Source organism: Periplaneta americana, chromosome 5 (assembly GCF_040183065.1).
Source record: "Periplaneta americana isolate PAMFEO1 chromosome 5, P.americana_PAMFEO1_priV1, whole genome shotgun sequence".
Classification (NCBI taxonomy): Eukaryota; Metazoa; Arthropoda; class Insecta; order Blattodea; family Blattidae; genus Periplaneta; species Periplaneta americana.
In genome coordinates, this window is record NC_091121.1 from 4,772,953 (window position 1) to 4,793,656 (window position 20,704).

The window sequence follows — 20,704 nt, forward strand, 5'->3', positions numbered from 1 at the left end:
AGTAACTTCGAAGTGATCTGTTCAAGATAAACATTTACACCTTCAAAAGTTGGTAAGCGACAAATTTTTTTGTTTTTCACGTTAGATGGGAGGGGGGGGGTCACAGTGAGCGAAATGTTGCAAAAGAATGGAAATTACTTTTAAAAGTTATTGTTACTCAAAACATTTTTTGTTTTCCGAGTTATTGAGAATTAAACGACAGTTTTCGCTTCGTCGAAGGATTCAAAACTCAACCTTTTGTTTGTTAAAACAAGTAAGAACGCAGGAATATTAAGAAAAAACAACTCGTAAACTCTAGACATCAATTGTGTTTAGTCTGCGTAAAATACAACCTTTTTTCTCTCTTTTATTTTCAATGACATGTTTATGAATGTAACAGTGACATTAATAATAATAGTAATAATAATGTTTTATTAGTAATATTGATTTTTACCAACACTGTTAATGATTGTTTCAGGAAAAATTTCCTTTAGTACTCCTGTTCAGTGGGCAACACCACTAAACCAAAATTCGAGTGATGACATCGACGCTGCAGAATTATTCATGGAGTTCAATGTAAGATTTAATGTTCCATTATTTTACTATTTTGATAAACGCATAAATTATGGAATAACTTTCTAGTAAACACAGAATTAAATAGATATAAATGCAAGACATGATTTTTTGTTTAATTAGCAAGTAAAATAAATAAACAAGCAAGTATCACGTGTTACACGTATTGTGTTACCTTACTGGTGTCACTTATTTGCACCGTCTATTATAATTGGGGCTTTGACCTGTTATAGACATGGATAGATAGATAGATAGATAGATAGATAGATAGATAGATAGATAGATAGATAGATAGATAGATAGATAGATAGATAGATAGATAGATAGATAGATAGATAGATAGATAGATAGATAGATAGATAGATAGATAGATAGATAGATAGATAGATAGATAGATAGATAGATAGATAGATAGATAGATAGATAGATAGATAGATAGATAGATAGATAGATAGATAGATAGATAGATAGATAGATAGATAGATAGATAGATAGATAGATAGATAGATAGATAGATAGATAGATAGATAGATAGATAGATAGATAGATAGATAGATAGATAGATAGATAGATAGATAGATAGATAGATAGATAGATAGATAGATAGATAGATAGATAGATAGATAGATAGATAGATAGATAGATAGATAGATAGATAGATAGATAGATAGATAGATAGATAGATAGATAGATAGATAGATAGATAGATAGATAGATAGATAGATAGATAGATAGATAGATAGATAGATAGATAGATAGATAGATAGATAGATAGATAGATAGATAGATAGATAGATAGATAGATAGATAGATAGATAGATAGATAGATAGATAGATAGATAGATAGATAGATAGATAGATAGATAGATAGATAGATAGATAGATAGATAGATAGATAGATAGATAGATAGATAGATAGATAGATAGATAGATAGATAGATAGATAGATAGATAGATAGATAGATAGATAGATAGATAGATAGATAGATAGATAGATAGATAGATAGATAGATAGATAGATAGATAGATAGATAGATAGATAGATAGATAGATAGATAGATAGATAGATAGATAGATAGATAGATAGATAGATAGATAGATAGATAGATAGATAGATAGATAGATAGATAGATAGATAGATAGATAGATAGATAGATAGATAGATAGATAGATAGATAGATAGATAGATAGATAGATAGATAGATAGATAGATAGATAGATAGATAGATAGATAGATAGATAGATAGATAGATAGATAGATAGATAGATAGATAGATAGATAGATAGATAGATAGATAGATAGATAGATAGATAGATAGATAGATAGATAGATAGATAGATAGATAGATAGATAGATAGATAGATAGATAGATAGATAGATAGATAGATAGATAGATAGATAGATAGATAGATAGATAGATAGATAGATAGATAGATAGATAGATAGATAGATAGATAGATAGATAGATAGATAGATAGATAGATAGATAGATAGATAGATAGATAGATAGATAGATAGATAGATAGATAGATAGATAGATAGATAGATAGATAGATAGATAGATAGATAGATAGATAGATAGATAGATAGATAGATAGATAGATAGATAGATAGATAGATAGATAGATAGATAGATAGATAGATAGATAGATAGATAGATAGATAGATAGATAGATAGATAGATAGATAGATAGATAGATAGATAGATAGATAGATAGATAGATAGATAGATAGATAGATAGATAGATAGATAGATAGATAGATAGATAGATAGATAGATAGATAGATAGATAGATAGATAGATAGATAGATAGATAGATAGATAGATAGATAGATAGATAGATAGATAGATAGATAGATAAAGTAAGGAAGTAAGTAAGCAAATAAATAAATATGAGGTTCAAACCTGTCTACGGACAGCTGACTAAACAACAATCATCGCTGATTGAGTAGTCATCCAACAGTTTAAAAATTTTAAATATAGAATCCCAACGAAAAATTACTAATAGTTTCGTATTTGATAATTATTAATATTTGTTCGAACCACAACAGTTTTATTTGCAAGATTATTCTAAGTAACATAAACTATCACAGTAAATGTTTGGATTTTGACTGGATAGCGATCGCGCATTTTTTCATTTTTTATTTAAAATAAAATTTATTTTATTTTATTTATTTAATTTCAAATATACAGAATAAAGAAATATAATTACAAAAACAAACAAAGAGAAATAGAAATAAAATAATACAAGCAATATAAAAAGAAGATACAGTAGTATTAACAAAATTTGAGACCGAATGAGCAGCGCTCGTGCTCGGTCGCAGTTCAGATATAATATTAAAAAAAAATAATAATAATAAATAAGTAAAATAAATAGGAACTAAAATATAATTACAGCGGCAATGGAATTATATAATATAATATTAACACTAGAGAAGAATAATATCGCACGTGAAAAGTAGGATTAATATATATTTCAAAATTATAGAATACAAATATAATATAGGTTGGTTAATTCATACACATAGGCTATAAATTTATTTAACCAAATTGAAGATATTAACACGTTTCTAATTTTCTTGTTATATGTTAGTGGGTTACATGTTAGAAGTTCTGGGTGTAATTTAGTTAAAGCATTGTACAACCGAGGGCCAAAATTTATGCTATGCTTTAGACCAGCAGATGTGAGACATTTAGGTTCTACTAACGTTGAATTAATATTTCGTCTTGTATCATAATTTTGTGTCTGTAATACAAACTTATTACGATTTTTATGATAAAATTTTAACAGCGTATACTTATAAATTTGTTCAATATTAAATACATTAAATTCAGACTAAATTAATTTAGTTGGATAATCGAAACGTTTCTTCAAACAAATTTTAATTATTCGTTTTTGTAGTACATTTAACGGACTAAGATTAATTTTTCGCCAAATTTTTATATTTCATGTAACTCGTCGATATCGAATATGAAGAAATGTCTACCTAAACTTTAGACACAACCATTGTGTTTAGTAAGTGGGTATGCCAAAAATACTTTTCCAATATCATGCATTCTGAAAACGTGTCCATGCTTGAAAACATTGAAATTGTTTTCTGCAGTATCACTAGGCCTATACTTTCTATTCGCTCTTGCTATAAGAGTAATGATTGAAGCGTTCGTTGCAGGTGGCGCTATTCGACGACCCTGTTTATAGCCAGACAGGCGACTACCCACAAAAAGTCAAAGATCGGGTTGGTAACTTCAGCATGAAGCAAGGGTTCCCCAAGTCTCGGCTACCGTCATTCACAAAAGAAGAAGTTGAATATGTTAAGGGTAAGTGAAAACAAAAAGTAGTTAAACAAATGTGGAAATCCTTGAAAAAAAAATATTATTATTATTATTATTATTATTATTATTATTATTATTATTATTATTATATTATTATTATGATTTTTTTTCTTTTCACCAAACGTCTATCTCACAATACTATGACATACGTATATAAAGTAAAACCCCGATTATCCGTCACCCTATTAACCGATTGTTGGATTATCCGTCTGTCTTTCTCTCGCTTTTTTTTTTCTTTTTGCTGCAGAAGTACAGGGACATAATTTTATTTTTACTTCAATTTTTATTGTACCTGAGTTTTTGAATGTACTTCACTCCCATCCCTTCTACTAAGGAAGTTCCAACTCCACACAGAACCAAGACCGCAGATAGTAAGCAGTACTGAGTTACTGAGTACAGTACGTTCCAGAAATATGTTCGCGTTTTCCAGTGACGAAAGATCTTTCAATATTGAATCATATTTTCGCACAGGTACTGTCCGTTTGCCTACGTCGCATCCCGATTTCCCCCACCTGCTTCTGCTCGCCCCTCTGTAGAAGCTGGGCTGTCTTAGCTCTTTTCTGAAAACATTAATTTCTCTTAGGAATTGCAAGTTTACGTAATATTATACAGCTGTTTCATTTAACTTAAATAAAAGGGCCTCGTTAAGTAATTAACTGTCACGTGATTTCCTCCCTTTCTACAATCCTGCGGCATAACCACTTGGACGGACAGTAGATAGCATGTCTGAGTAATTTTATAATTTCGGATCGGGCAGAAGTGAAGATTGAATTTACAGTACGTAGAGTAGGTACAGAATTATTTCAACATGAGTTACTAATACGAAGGACGAAATTGGCAATTGGAGTTAGATGGAATAGTCTATAGTGCGATAATATGCACAAAAGAACTGAAGCCTGTATCGAAATGAACGGCCACCATTTTCAAAATTGTGTTTAAATATCCATATTATGATTATTTTTCAATTTAACTTCTTTCTCTATATTGTACGCTAATGTGCTGTAGACAGTATAATATACACTGCATAATGAATACGTTCGCATGGATAACTCACTTCGTGAGTAAAAACACTTATTCTTAATACAGTACTGTACTTTGATTAAAGAAAAACCTAATGAAAATTATCAAACTCAAAATCGCGATATTTCCTAGTTTACGTAAATGGATGAACTACTTTTCTTCCATCCTATACCTAGTAGAGTGATTTGTGTTTTACGCCAGTATCATCGAACTCCAGTCTTGGAGGGGGGAGCAAGCGGTGTTTCCGGTTCTCTAAAGGTATAGACAGGTTAATATTAAAAATGTTAGTAAAAATAAAATGATGTCCCTATGCTACTATACATTGTATTAGCACGTTATTTTTCTAGAATGTTAGTACAAGACTTCATCACACAGTATGGTCTATTGTTCCAGTTGTCGTATGACTTCTGTATAAAAATTCTTCTACTGGTGTCAAAATAAATCTTGTTGTGCTAAGTATCGAAAAAAGAAGTGTAGTCCTAAAAAAATTGAGTGGTTTGGGGAAAGAGAAACTGTGACTCATCTCTCATCATAATACGAGATTGGAGTGTATAAAGTATGTAAATCTACAACACGAGACCTCCATTATTCCTATCTTTCCACAGACAGACACTTTCCCTTAAAAATCCGTCGTTGACAACCAGACTTACCTAAATTAGTAGACTTCTGATCCACTACCTAGCGTGTTAATTTTTTTATTGGGTTATTTTACGACGCTGTATCAACATCTAGGTTAGCGTGTTAAATACAAGACCATGGAGGAATTTACGAAAATATTTCATGGTACGGATTATCCGATTTCTTCGATTAACCGTTCAGCCCAGCCCCTTCATTACGACGGATAATAGAGGTTCTACTGTACATTACATAGTGATCTGCCTAAGGGAAGGTCTTTCACTGCAAACTCAGCATTCTCCAATCTTTTCTATTTTCTGTCTTCTTCTTAGTCTCCGCATATGATCTATATTTATCTTAATGTCGTCTATGAAATAATAGGCCTAATAATTTACATGAAAATCTGTCTATAAATAATATACATATGAAAATATATATCCACACACTCTTGTACAATAGTCAAAAATTATTATTCCATGCCTAACATAAATTCCAAGTGATATTTGTATAAAAATTAATTTTACAATTCACGTTTAGTTTTCAGTCTAAAACTTATCTATACTGATATATGATTAATAGAAATTAATGTTTCCTGCATAAACTTTTTATTAGTTAAAGAAAAGTCATGCAACTGTTGCTCGATTTAAGAATAGTTTTACACAATCGAAGAGTGTAATCCCAAAACGTTTTAAGTCAATTTTTATGAAAGGACTGGCCTAGTTGTTTTTATCCACCGGTCTACGGACTGAGCGAGTTTTTACGTGTCATGCACAATAACACAAGGATTGACGTTGTTTTGGAAGGAAAGAAACTTAAAATATGACAAGGGTCTAAAAAAATCACATAGGCTATAGGCACTGTAGCGTGTTATTATTCGGTTGAGAAGCTTTTGTCATCCAGCCTTCTGTCAAAAAATCTGAAAGTTAGAATTTATAAAAGAGTTATATTACCGGTTGATCTTTATGGTTGTGAAACTTGGACTCTCACTTTGAGAGAGGAACAGAGATTAAGGATGTTTGAGAATAAGGTTCTTAGGAAAATATTTGGGGCTAAGAAGGATGAAGTTACAGGAGAATGGAGAAAGTTACACAACACAGAACTGCACGCATTATATTCTTCACCTGACATAATTAGGAACATAAAATCCAGACGTTTGAGATGGGCAGGACATGTAGCACGTATGGGCGAATCCAGAAATGCATATAGAGTGTTAGTTGGGAGGCCGGAGGGAAAAAGACCTTTGGGGAGGCCGAGACGTAGGTGGGAAGATAATATTAAAATGGATCTGAGGGAGATGGGATATGATGGTAGAGGCTGGATTAATCTTGCTCAGGGTAGGGACCAATGGCGGGCTTATGTGAGGGCGGCAATGAACCTGCGGGTTCCTTAAAAGCCAGTAAGTAAGTAAGTAAGTAAGTATAGGCTATAGGCCTACTGTATGTAGAAATCATAAAAATGGCTAAATGAACTGAGAGAGTCTTGGGATCACATCCTTCGATTAGGTTTCTGTGATCCAGTAGCAGTGATGAAGCTAACGACAATTAGGCCTATGTGCTTTAGCACTCTCATGATTTTCAATCTATACTAATAAATCTGTAGCCGAAATTTTTCTGGTAATTTTCGATTTTCCAAAAATAATTGATCCTAACATATATAATTAACCGCCCTGAAACCGAAAATAATTTTTTTGAAATTTTTGTTTTTATGTCTGTCTGTCTGTCTGTCTGTCTGTCTGCCTGTCTGTCTGTATGTTTGTTACCGTTTCACGTGATAATGACTGAACCGATTTATATGAAAATTTTAATATAAATTAAGTTCGTTGTAACTTAGAATTTAGGCTATATGGCATTCAAAATATTTCATTTAAAAGGGGGGTTATAAGGTGGCTTGAATTAAATAAATCGAAATACCTCCCTTATTATTAATTTTCATGACAAATATTACATAACAAAAGTTTCTTCAAAAATAATTTCCGGTAAGGTTTATTCCATGCAAAATTTTGATAGGACTGATATTTAATGAGATAAATAAGTTTCAAAATTACAATAACAACGCCATCTAAGGTGGTGTAATGAAATAAAAAACAAATGACTTCGTCTATAAGGGTCCATAGGACAACAATCGAAGGCTATGAAACATAGCCTACAGAGAAGTTTCTGTGTTTGTATGAAGTGATGTCGGAAGCTAAATTAACCGATTTGTATAATTAATTATTAATTCACCATTGGAAAGTGTAGTTTCTCTAGATGGACATAAAGCTATAATGTTATTACAGTAACTTCGGAGTGAATTGAGGACAGGTAAGATTAAAATAGCTTCTTATGCACAGAAAACTTGATAGGTATTCATTTCCTGTATTTCGTAAAATAATTTTTATGACCAAATGAGTGGTCTCTGGATCAAAATGATCGCATTTTAATTTTTTAAATACAAATTAAGTAACATAATAAGCGATTTATCCTTCTATCAAACACGAATGTTCCCTGGATCAAACGTCCTATTTTAATTATGTAATTACTTTATATTTATTTGTAACGGGTGCAGCGGAGCGCACGGGTACGGCTAGTATAGTAATAAATTGTGGAGCTTTGCACCGTCCTATGAACGCACAAACATTCAAAATTTCAAACTACGTATCGGTTCGGCCATAAAACAAACAGAAAAGGGCAAGATATATTTGTCACAACTGTTACCAAGGAGATTCTCCAGGAGAACGAACTATATCGATAGATTCTTTTCCGCCTTTTCTAATGATAGAACCAATATATTGTTCCGAAATGTCGGGCATTTATAAAAATATGACGGAGTGAAAAAGGAAACTTTTTTTTTTCGCCATATAATGATGATTTCCGTGTATTCATACTAAGAAAAACTTCCGTTTTGACACTGTTCGAATACAATGAACGGTTCAGCTGAAGTCGAGCACAAATGAACTTCCATGATGTAGGATTCAGCCTGAGCACACCATAAATACACAACAAAACACTATCAGCTAGACACCAATAAATAACTACGTCACTTTCACTTGTTACTTAGTCATAGCAGACAAGATGAAGGGTACTTACTTTAAAATGTCTGGAGAGTAAACAAGCAATTATGACGCAATTTATATTTACTAACAAATGACAAATTACGTATTTCATAATGACATAAAACTGAAATGACTTGTGTAATATTTTATGGAATATAAAAATGCTTTACCATGCTTTAGAAGAAAATATTATGTCACTTGAAAATATTAAATACATACTTTTGTGAAATAGATCACGATTTTGTCCAAAACCACTTTCTATAAAGGGGTAGTTCCTCTAGTTACGCTTTCTTTCTTGGAGGATAACTGGCATGTTACTTCCTCTCTTTGACATTATTGTAATACAAAACTAAACACCAAAGAAATTCATTAAAACATGAAATGGTATTTCTATCGATCATATCATATCAGATATGCTATATTTATTTATACTTGCCTGACTATAGTCTTAAACTGTAACCACAACGCAAAACAACACATAAAATTTACAATTCATTTTATATTTTCAGATATGCCTACTAATATAATAAAATAAGTATATATAAATTTCAATCATAAGACACATCTGTTTTGCAAATGTTTATTTGCTATATGAATATGGAATATATTAACGTTTTCGCCTTATTGGACATCATCAGATATAATAAAATATGTAATCTGAACCTTGATCAAATTGAGCAATTAACAAATGAGCAATGTATTATACATGGTGTTGGATCTTCATGAGCTTTATGTATAAAAGTATAAATAAAATGAAGGATAATTAATTTCAATGTGATGCAAACTTTTAAAATTGAAATTGACTGTAACATGAGTTATATGTATACACAATCAATTTCAATTTCAATTTCAATTTTAAAAGTTTGCATCACATTGAAATTAATTATCCTTCATTTTATTTATACTTTTATACATAAAGCTCATGAAGATCCAACACCATGTATAATACATTGCTCATTTATTATTTGCTCAATTTGATCAAGGTTCACATTACATATTTTATTATATCTGATGATGTCCAATAAGGCGAAAACGTTAATATATTCCATACTCATATAGCAAATAAACATTTGCAAAACAGATGTCTTATGATTGAAATTTATATATACTTATTTCATTAACATATAAAATGATTATTATGGATTACATTAATATTGATATTAATTATTATTATGCTCAAATTTCATTAGCTTCCAGTAATCGGCTAAGATATCTATAACAATTTGAATTTTCAGAATTTGCACTACCGACAAATGCTGTCACTCCCGCCAACATAACAATTAGTATGCAAATCTAGTTTTTCAGGTAAATCTCCCTGCAAAGCAGACTGGAATAATTTCAAGGGAAAAATTGTTCCGGGGCCGGGTATCGATCCCGGAACCTCTGGTTTTTCCCTTGAAATTATTCAAGTCTGCTTTACAGGGAGCTTTACCTGAAAAACTAGACTTGAGTAATATATACGTTACTGGAAGCAGGTTAGCAGAAAACAAAGGGTTTGTGTGCACTCGATGTGGGTCGCTGGCGTCTCGTCAGCCCACTTGAGTTATGTGGAGTTAAAAGGAAAAATTGAGAAGGTATCGGGTGGAGTTCCTGGGTTGCTCAAGCGCTGGTGCGTTCAACCAGAAGTCCTGGGATCGATATCCGGCCCCTGAACAATTTTTCCCTTGAAATTCATAACAATTAGTACATCACTACCAGTTTGTAATACTTGTCAGTATCGAAATTCGAAAAGAAGTTGGCAAAAGAAAATTCAACCTGCAAACTAGAAAAATCATCATAAACCACTGGCATATGTAGTAATAGGAGAAAAGTGGTTACGTTTCACCCTTATGTATTAAGTAAGCCGATGCAGACTATATATAAAGCGAAAGTCATTACGTCACATCTCACGATTTGGAAATCAAACTGTTTAGTTTAATTTATTTTATTCTCATTGTCAAAATGTATTTAACAAGTGATATTAGTTGCTAAATTTTAGGTTTATTCACTATTAGTAGTGTTTTATAATATATATAAAATCCCCAAAAAATATGGATTTGAGGGAGGTGGGATATGATGATAGAGACTGGATTAATCTTGCACAGGATAAGAACTGATGGTGGGCTTATTTGAGGGCGGCAATGAACCTGTGGGTTCCTTAAAAGCCGTAAGTAAGTTAGGATGTTACGGGATTATTCCAACAAACAAACTGAAAGTAATCAAAACATTGCTATTTTTCTAAGTATTAGAATGAATGAAATTAAGTATGAACAGATGTTACAATCTATGTAAAATCTACAGTATAAAATCACAAAAAATAAATCTGCTGTAACAGACATGTTTCTTATCAGGACTTAAAAGGAATGAAGTAATTCGATGTTTAGATCGTCAAAATCAATAAATGTTAGTCACTCTTCAACGAACGACCACTCATATAATTTGAGGGAGAGAAGACAGAGGACGGACACTGGAAAGTTTTCTTTTCTCAATCGTACTATCAGGAACTGGAATGCTTTACCTGCAGACTTACTAAAGGCTTTACCAGCAACCAAAAATGTATCTATACTAATAATAAATCTGTAGCCGAAATTTTTCTGGTAATTTTCGATTTTCCAAAAATAATTGGACCTAACATATATAATTAACCACCCTGAAACCGAAAATAGCTTTTTCGAAATTTGTGTTTGTATGTCTGTCTGTCTGTCTGTCTGTATGTTTGTTACCTTTTGACGCGATAATGGCTGAACGGATTTCAATGAAAATTGGAATATAAATTAAGTTCGTTGTAACTTAGATTTTAGGCTATATGGCATTCAAAAAACGTTATTTAAAAGGCGGGTCATAAGGGGGCCTGAATTAAATAAATCGAAATATCTCGCTTATTATTGATTTTTGTGAAAAATGTCACATAACAACAATTTCTTTACAAATCATTTCCGATAAGTTTTATTCTTTGAAAAAGTTTGATAGGACTGATATTTAATGAGATAAATGAGTTTTAAAATTAAAATAACTGCCATCTGAGGCGGTATAATGAAATAAAAAACAAATGACTTCGTCTATAAGGGGCCTTGGTCAACAACAATCGAAAGCTATGAATTATAGCCTACCGAGAATGTTTCTGTGTTTGTATGAAGTAACATCGGAAGCTAAATTGACCGATTTGTGTAATTAATTATTATTTCACCATTGGAAAGTGTAGTTTCTCTATATGGACTTAATGCTATAATGTTATTACAGTAACTTGTGAGTGAATTGAGGACAGGTAAGATTAAAATAGCTTCTTATGCACAGAAAACTTGATAGGCTATTCTGTGTATTCGTTTCCTGTATTTCTTAAAATAATGTTTATCTCAGAGAATTAACGACCAACGAGAGTGTATTGATTTAGTATGCAGTAATAATATGTTAGCTTAGCATTTCATTATTTTATAATCCAAATTTTAACTATGCTCAATTGAATCGAGTTAAAATACATGAAATACATATGCATTAAATGCAATGCAAAAAATTTGGGTAATGAGCCAAGCAGATTATGTTGCGCTGTTGTAAAATAAAATTTGTTCCTCCTGAGATTCAAGAGCCCCCATAACAAATTAAAAGCTTACTTATCGGGGTACATCCATTATCAACACACTTTTTATATAATATAATATAATATAATATAATATAATATAATATAATATAATATAATATAATATAATATAATATACTTACTGGCTTTTAAGGAACCCAGAGGTTCATTGCCGCCCTCACATAAGCCCGCCATTGGTCCCTATCCTGAGCAAGATTAATCCATTCTCTATCATCATATCCCACCTCCCTCAAATCCATTTTAATATTATCTTCTCATGTACGTCTCGGCCTCCCTAAAGGTCTTTTTCCCTCCGGCCTCACAACTAACATTCTATATGCATTTCTGGATTCGCCTATACGTGCTACATGCCCAGCCCATCTCAAATTGTTATATAATATAATATAATATAATATAATATAATATAATATAATATAATATAATATAATATAATATAATATAATTTAAGTTACTTGAAGGTTTCAGAACCATAGTGGGCCAAGCGCAATTTACTGAATACGTAGAAAACAAAACTTAAATTATATTATATAATATTACATTACATTATAAATTATATTATATTATATTATATTATATTATATTATATTATATTATATTATATTATATTATATTATATTATATTATATTATATTATATTATATTATATTATATACTATATTATATTATATTATATTACATTATATTATATTACAGTATATCAGAAGTTACTGTAATAACATTATGTCCAGCTAGAGAAACTACAGTTTCCAATGGTGAAATAATAATTAATTATACAAATCGGTTAATTTATCTTCCGATATTACTTCATACAAACACAGAAACATTCTCTGTAGGCTATTTTTTATAGCTTTCGATTGTTGCTGTCCAAGGCCCCTTATAGACGAAGTCATTTATTTTTTAATTCATTACACGGCCTTAGATGGCAGTTATTTTAATTTTAAAACTCATTTATCTCATTAAATATGAGTCCTATCAAAATTTTTCAAGCAATGAAACTTATCGAAAATTATTTTTAAAGAAACTTTTGTTATGTAACATGTTTCACAAAAATCAATAATAAGCGAGATATTTCGATTTATTTAATTCAGGCCCTCTTATAACCCCCCTTTAAATAATGTATTTTGAATGCCATATAGCCTAAAATCTAAGTTACAACGAACTTAATTTATATTCCAATTTTCATCGAAATCAGTTCAGCCATTATCGCGTGAAAAGGTAACAAACATACAGACAGACAGACAAACAAAAATTTCAAATAAGCGATTTTCGGTTTCAGGGTGGTTAATTATATATGTTAGGACCAATTATTTTTGGAAAATCAAAAATTACCAGAGAAACTTCGGCTACAGATTTATTATGAGTATAGATGTTATTTTAAGTGATCGTGCTTCATTTAATTTAGGATATTCCCTGTTATTATTATTATTATTATTATTATTATTATTATTATTATTATTATTATTATTATTATTATAAATTATTGTTAGTATTAATTATTAGTATTATTATTAATTGCATTTTTAATTAATAAGTTTATTATTGTCATTATTGAGTGTAATTAGTTACCACTGCCACCGGGTATATACCCATTGCATTGTGAATAAATACACACATACGTTTTATTACTCCTTGTATAAAACAGTTCTTTACATTACATATTTTACACGTAAATTACATGTAAAATAAGTACAGGTAATTTACTCGCCCAACCCTGATCTAGGGTGGGAAAATTGCATATTGTGCGGACCATAAAATCAAAGGGGATGCACAATCATTTGATATAACACGTAAGATAGGGGAATGATAGAATTACGTACGTCAGGTATCAACAGAGGAAATTCTGAAGTAACAGTTTCATTTTATATTCAGGTTCAGCAGACTACTACGCCCTTAATGAGTACTCAACAATGCTGATAAAGAAGGCTGATGGTGGCGAAGATACTCCTTCCATGCTAACTGATGCAGGGATAGAGGTTTACATCCCCACTCAGTGGCCGCAGTCCAAGGGATCCACGTGGGAGACGGTAAGGAAGCAAAACTTGGAAAGTTGAAGACTGAGAAGCCAGTTTGAGAGAGATAAAGTGACTCAAACATAAGCCATGTCTCTGCTATGCCTGTGTGGTCTAGACCATCATTTTGTCACGCAGGCAGACTGGGTTCGAGTCCTGGTGAGGCATTGGTGTTATGAAGTGGGTCACCTTCGTCGTAAATGCTCTTAATTTCAATTTTCTGAACTGTTCAAACAAAAAGCTGAAAATTTTTACAGTTATCGCCAGGCTTCGAGACTTCGGACCCGATAGAGCAGTTCAGTGGGAAATCCGCATAACGGCGTACTGAGTATAGTGGTGAAGCGTACAGTGGGTGGGGGTGCTCTAGAATGAATGCCAACAAATACACAAAGGAAAACGCTCTGGATTTGAAGGTTCAGACGAATAATTTGGTTGTCATACAAACCCATTTTCAAACTGTGTCTGAAACTATTACACGGTTAGAAAAGTCAGAGCAAGAGATGCCGGAAACCCTCAAATTAATTTAGAAAATGATGCAGAGAATTAATGAGACACCAAGTACACCGGTTACTGAACATGTAAAACAGAAGTGAAAATCAATTTTATGTAAAAATAACGGATATGGAACATTGTGTAACATAAACAGCAAATTAGTGGACATAGAGTCACCCGAGAATAAAGGACTGTCTCTTAGAGACTGCAATGTTGTTCGGTTTTTTCGTTTTGCTCCTATCACGTCATGTGACGTAGAGCGCAGCTTTCTACAGTACAGACTTTGACAGATAACCGAAAAAGATTTACGTTTGAGACACTGAGAATGTATCTTGTAGTACATTGCAATTCGGTACTGTAACTGCACTTCGTAAAGACGACCAATAGGATAAATGAAGAAATTAAAATTGCTACATGCTTATTTCCACCATTAACACTGTCTATAATTAAACACAAATGCTTATAAAAGACAGGAGAATAAATGTTTTTCACATTCTTTTGGCATTATCATTGTGTAATGTATATTTACTTTCAGAATGTACATGTGTGTTTCCCCATACTACCGTACTCTACTCTAAATAGCAACGTTGTTACCTCAACACATCTCTATCTACCTGCAGCGAGTCAACAACCTATAGTGCATGCACAGTAAACTTATTGTATCGGGTCCAAAGTCTCGAAGCCTGGTTATCACACTGCACATAAAGATTCTCTGTACAAAATTTCATATCTTTATATTCTTCATCTTATCCAGTTTCAGTTGCTAGAAATTGTAACTCGCTACCGAGAGATGTAAGGGGTTGATGGAAAATAACTTCATTTAGGTCAAAATTACATAAATTATTACTTAACAAATTAATTGCTGATTAATATTTATTATATATAATATCTCTCCATTCTTATTATTATCATTAATTTCTCTAAATAGATTTACAAAACCTGTAATGGCAATTACATTAATATTCTCATTAAAGAAATATATTTTAGATTTATATATAAATATTTCTTTCTCCCTGTAACATAGTCCTAGTAAGCTTGTATTAAATTAGTTTTCATCATTTTACTAGCTATCTCAAATCTCAAATTATTTATAATTGATGGAATTAATTTACCTCATAAATTAAGTTACTACTTTACCTTATAGCTTTATCTAAATTTAAATAAATATGTAGTCTACTAGTTGTTAAAATTTAACTGAAGAATATTCCTGGAGAACCTTTTAAGTGTAGTGTAAATATTCGTAATTTAAATATGTATTGTATTGATTAAGGCTGGTTGAGTGGAAGAGAAGGCATTATGGCCTTAACACTGCCAGCGAAAATAAAACATTCACTAGTCAACAAGGTTTTTGTCACAAGGGTGAAAATGATCATTTAGATCAATGTTTATGTGCTGATAGTGGATCTAAACTTGAAAATCTTCCATCACGCACCATTTAAGAGAAAAATTGGAAATTGTGAAAAAAAAGGAATGAATTTATCAAAGAACTTGGGTATCGAACTATGGACTTTATTTATACTGTTACACAGTATATTCATACGTTTTATAACTTATTGTTGCTCAGAATATACTTGAAGTGTATTTTAAAGAATAGATTCTTTGAAATTCATGAGTCTGCATTAATAAGGCGTGTAGTGGGTGATACATATCTTTATCCATGACCATAACGAAAAACATGCCTTTACTAAATACTTTTGCGTTTGTAAAGCAGGCTTTTATTCAACGTTACTTTATTTCACTAGTGAGATAAAGACTTTACCTCACAGTTTGAACTTTATCTCACAGTTCATTAGTATTTTCCTAGTACCCGGGTACACACATACTTTTCCATTCAAGAAGTTAATATATTAGTTACTAGATGTCACTACCTCTACTTCTTTATTACCATTTCTTAAATATACATACACTCAATCTCCTTCTCTCTTCTTTATCTGCTACGTTGTAATTTGTACATTACATCCATATCTAATATGCATCTTTTTAAAATTTTGTAATAATTTACCTTTTGGGTTGGGTTTATAGTATTTTAAAACAACACGCGTTAGCCAACTGAGCTAAACAGACACGATGATTAATTAAGTTTTAATATTCCTCTTAAGTTTACAGAAGTAAAATGTGAAATTATTTTAATCACATTAGTTCCGTGAACACTTCTAAATAATCCCTAAAACGTCAAAAAGACGAAAATACACGTTTAAAGTGAAAAAAAATGTAGGCTATATTAAAATTATATAATTAATTATAATTTGTTATTTATCCAACGCCTTAGATACCATTCTTTACTAATCATGGCCTCCTACATCATGACCTACCTAGTAACGTATTGATTCTAAAATCCATGCCATGGTATGTGATTACATGAGGACTTATTTTCAACATATTTTCTTTTATAAAACATAATTTTTCGTTATGGTCATGGATAAAATTACGTATGGTACTTGTGAGCGTGATCTTTCCACTCATGCAATAATGATGCACTTACCTCACAAGTACCATAAATAACTATTATTACTTTATGGCTTTATGACGCCAGACCGACAGAAAGCACTGAGAGGGCGGGCTTTTAGAGTGACATAGATTGCATTTTAGGATTAGTTGGATATTGTTTGAGCTTGTGACAAGTTGTATCGCTGGTTTTAACTGTTCATCTTCGCTTTCATTTACGCTTTCTCAGAATGAAAAGATCTCGTCGTGCGTGTGTAAATTCGCCGGACAGCTTTTGTTACGTATGTGGAGAATTTACGGCAAAATCGCAGCGTCGGCCTTTATCAGATAAGTTAAAACAAGCATATTATTACTATTTTGAATGTAATGTGTGTGATGAGGATAAATCACGGGCTCCCCATATGTGCTGCACAACATGTTACTCAAAACTGATAAAATGGATGAATGGAGAGAAGAATCGAAGTATGCCGTTTGCAGTTCCAATGATCTGGCGTGAACCGACAAGCCATGCAGAAGACTGTTACTTCTGATTAACAAAGATTACGAGATTTTCAAAGAAAACAAGATCTAAAATTGAATATCCTAATGTTCCATCTGCAATAAGACCTGTACCTCATGGACCAAAACTCCCTATTCCTAATCCTCCTTCGCAATTGGAGGAACTGGTTCTTCCAATAGAACAAACAGATAACTTGGCTCAACCATCAACATCCTCTGATCCGTCCTATAATCCTGAACATCATAAAGAACCCCATTTAATTCAACAATGTGAACTAAACGACTTAATAAGAGATCTTAATCTCACTAAACAACAAGCTGAGATTTTAGGGTCTAGACTGCAACAGTGGAACCTGCTAGCACCAGATACTAGAATTTCATTGTACAGGAATAGACATGAACGGTTTTCGAAGTTTCGAATTTATAATGAAGAATTCTATGTGCGTGTGTGTAAATATAGACGGCTTAATGGAAGAACTAGGATTACAGAACATCCCATAGGAATGGAGGTTATTCATAGATTCTTCCAAAATAAGTTTGAAAGCAATGTTTTTGCACAATGGAAACACTAAACCATCAATTCCAGTGGCGTATTCAGTGGATATGAAGAAAACTTATACAAATTTGTCAGTGTTACTAGATGCAGTCCAATATAAAACATACTGCTGGCAACTCTGCTGAGATTTAAAAATTGTCGCCTTATTGCTCGGACTTCAGGGTGGATTCATAACATACTGTTGTTTTCTCTGTTTGTGGGATAGTAGAGCGATTAAAAAACACTATATAGTGAAAGACTGGCCTCCCAGAGAAAGCTATGTTCCTTTAGTGAAACAGGAAAAAGTACTGCTTCCTCCTTTACATATAAAGCTTGGTTTAATGAAGAATTTCGTTAAAGCTCTGGATAAAAATGGAGAAGGTTTTGCATATGTAAGGAATATGTTTCCGAAACTCAGTGAGGCTAAAGTGAAAGAGGGAATTTTTGTTGGCCTCAAATTAGGAAACTTTTGAAAGATGAGAGCTTCGAAAAAAAAAATTAAGTGTTGAGGAACTAGAAGCTTGGAATGCCTTTGTAAGTGTTGTTAGTGAGTTTTTAGGTAATAATAAAGTTGACAATTACCAACAGCTTGTACAAGAACTCCAGCATAGTTACCAGAAGCTTGCTTGTGGAATGTCATTGAAAATACATTTCCTACATTCCCATCTGGACTTCTTCCCAGAGAACTTAGGAGCTGTAAGCGATGAACAAGGGGAAAGATTTCATCAATATATACACAGGATGAAACAACGATATCAAGGAAGGTGGGATTCTAGAATTATGGGGGACTACTGTTGGGTTTTGTTCAGAAAAGGTGACTCAAACTAGAAGAAGGAAAAATAACTGTAAGTAACTAAATACATTTTTTTTTTAATCTAGCTTGAAGTCTGTATATGGTTCTTTACTTCAATGTAGGGCTTCTAAGTTATTTGATTTCAGATTTTAATCAATTTAATTTATAAACCTTAAAAAATTATAGTTAATTTGATCAAGTTTTAAATTAATAAAGTAAAAGCCTATTTAGAAGGAAAAAAAGGAACATAATGCTATTTTTTCTTACTGTATATTATTATTTATGCAGCGTTCTTATTTTTCTGTGAAACGTCAGTGTATTTTGTGTATAAATTTCGTATCTTAGGAATTTATTTATTTTTACTGTTGTAATTACGTATTTTAAAATGCGCGAAAACGTTTTTTTTTAATCAAAATACTTCCCCTTCTGTCACACAAAAATGTTACGTGTTACAGATTTTTCACTGCCATTCTCGTAATCAGCAGGGTCGATTTAGTAAAAATCAGCTGATTTCATTTCTGTGACAGACAAAAAGTTAAAATTTGTTGACTATTATTATTATTATTATTATTATTATTATTATTATTATTATTATTGTTTTGTTGAGAGCTGTATGAATTGTTAAAACATTTTGTCAATTTAAATGTCATTTCGAAAAATCGCTACTCTTCCCACAAATTTCAAAATTTTTGTCTGAAATTTTGTCTACACATCTGTCAAGCTCTGACAAATGAAACTTACTATCAAGGGTTTCTATTCCCTTTGCTTAAAATTATTTAGTGATTTCTTTCCTTCTATGTTGATACAGCGTCGTAAAATAACCCCCAAAAAATTCTTTCTTTCTTTATTTCAAAACGAATGATGCTAGCCACAATTGTACGAGGGGGATCCAGGAAATAACGACCGTTCGCGCATACCCGCCACGCAGCTGACTCCCCTTCCTTGTTTGAAGGTCAACTGGCTTCCTTAACATGTGTTCTCATAATGTTGTGAGTACTGGTTGTAACAAGTCGCCATTGTGCATTTTGTGTTACTTCAAAATGAACGACGTGATTGATAATCCCGCCGACTGTGAGGTGAGGAGTGTGATTCGATTTTTGAATGCCCGACATTTGAAACCTGCAGAAATTTACCGGCAATTGAAAGAAGTGTATGGTGATACTGTAATGAATGAAAGAAATGTGAGAAAATGGTGCGAAATGTTCAACAATAGGCGAACAAATGTCCACGATGAAACTCGACCCGGACGCCCATCATTCATCACAGAAGACCTGAAGACTAAAGTGAACGACAGAATCTTGCAAGACAGGCGCACATCACTCGACGAATTGAATATTGCCTTTCCTGACATTTCTCGTTCTTTGCTTGGTGAAATTGCGTCGCAACATCTTGGCTACCACAAAATCTGTGCACGATGGGTTCCACGGCAACTGAGTGACCAACACAAAACTCAGAGAATGGCCTCAGCATTGACATTCTTGATGCGATATCACACAGATGGAGACGCCTTTCTTGATCAAATTGTGACTGGTGATGAGACCTGGGTGTCTCACAACACCCCAGAGACCAAGCGCCAATCACGTCAGTGGCATCATCCCTCATCACCCAAGAAACCGAGAAAATTCAAACAGACTCTCTCAACACAAAAAGTCATGGCTACTGTCTTTTGGGATCGCAAAGGTGTTCTTTTGCTGGATTTCATGCCAAAAGGCACTACGATCAATGCAAATCGTTATTGTGAGACTTTACGAAAACTACGGCGAGCCATCCAAAACAAGAGGCGAGGAATGCCTTCGAGAGGAGTT

General features: G+C 32.3%; 1 protein-coding gene across 1 annotated transcript in view; it reads left to right on the forward strand.

Moving 5' to 3' along the window:
- The window catches only part of LOC138699427 (myrosinase 1-like), a 57,172-nt gene that overhangs the window by 19,696 nt on the left and 16,772 nt on the right, over positions 1-20,704 (forward strand). Inside the window, exons 6-8 of the mRNA XM_069825286.1 lie at positions 458-555; positions 3,725-3,872; positions 13,997-14,151. Coding sequence (XP_069681387.1) covers positions 458-555; positions 3,725-3,872; positions 13,997-14,151 — 401 coding nt within the window. The remainder of the gene's footprint in view (positions 1-457; positions 556-3,724; positions 3,873-13,996; positions 14,152-20,704) is intronic.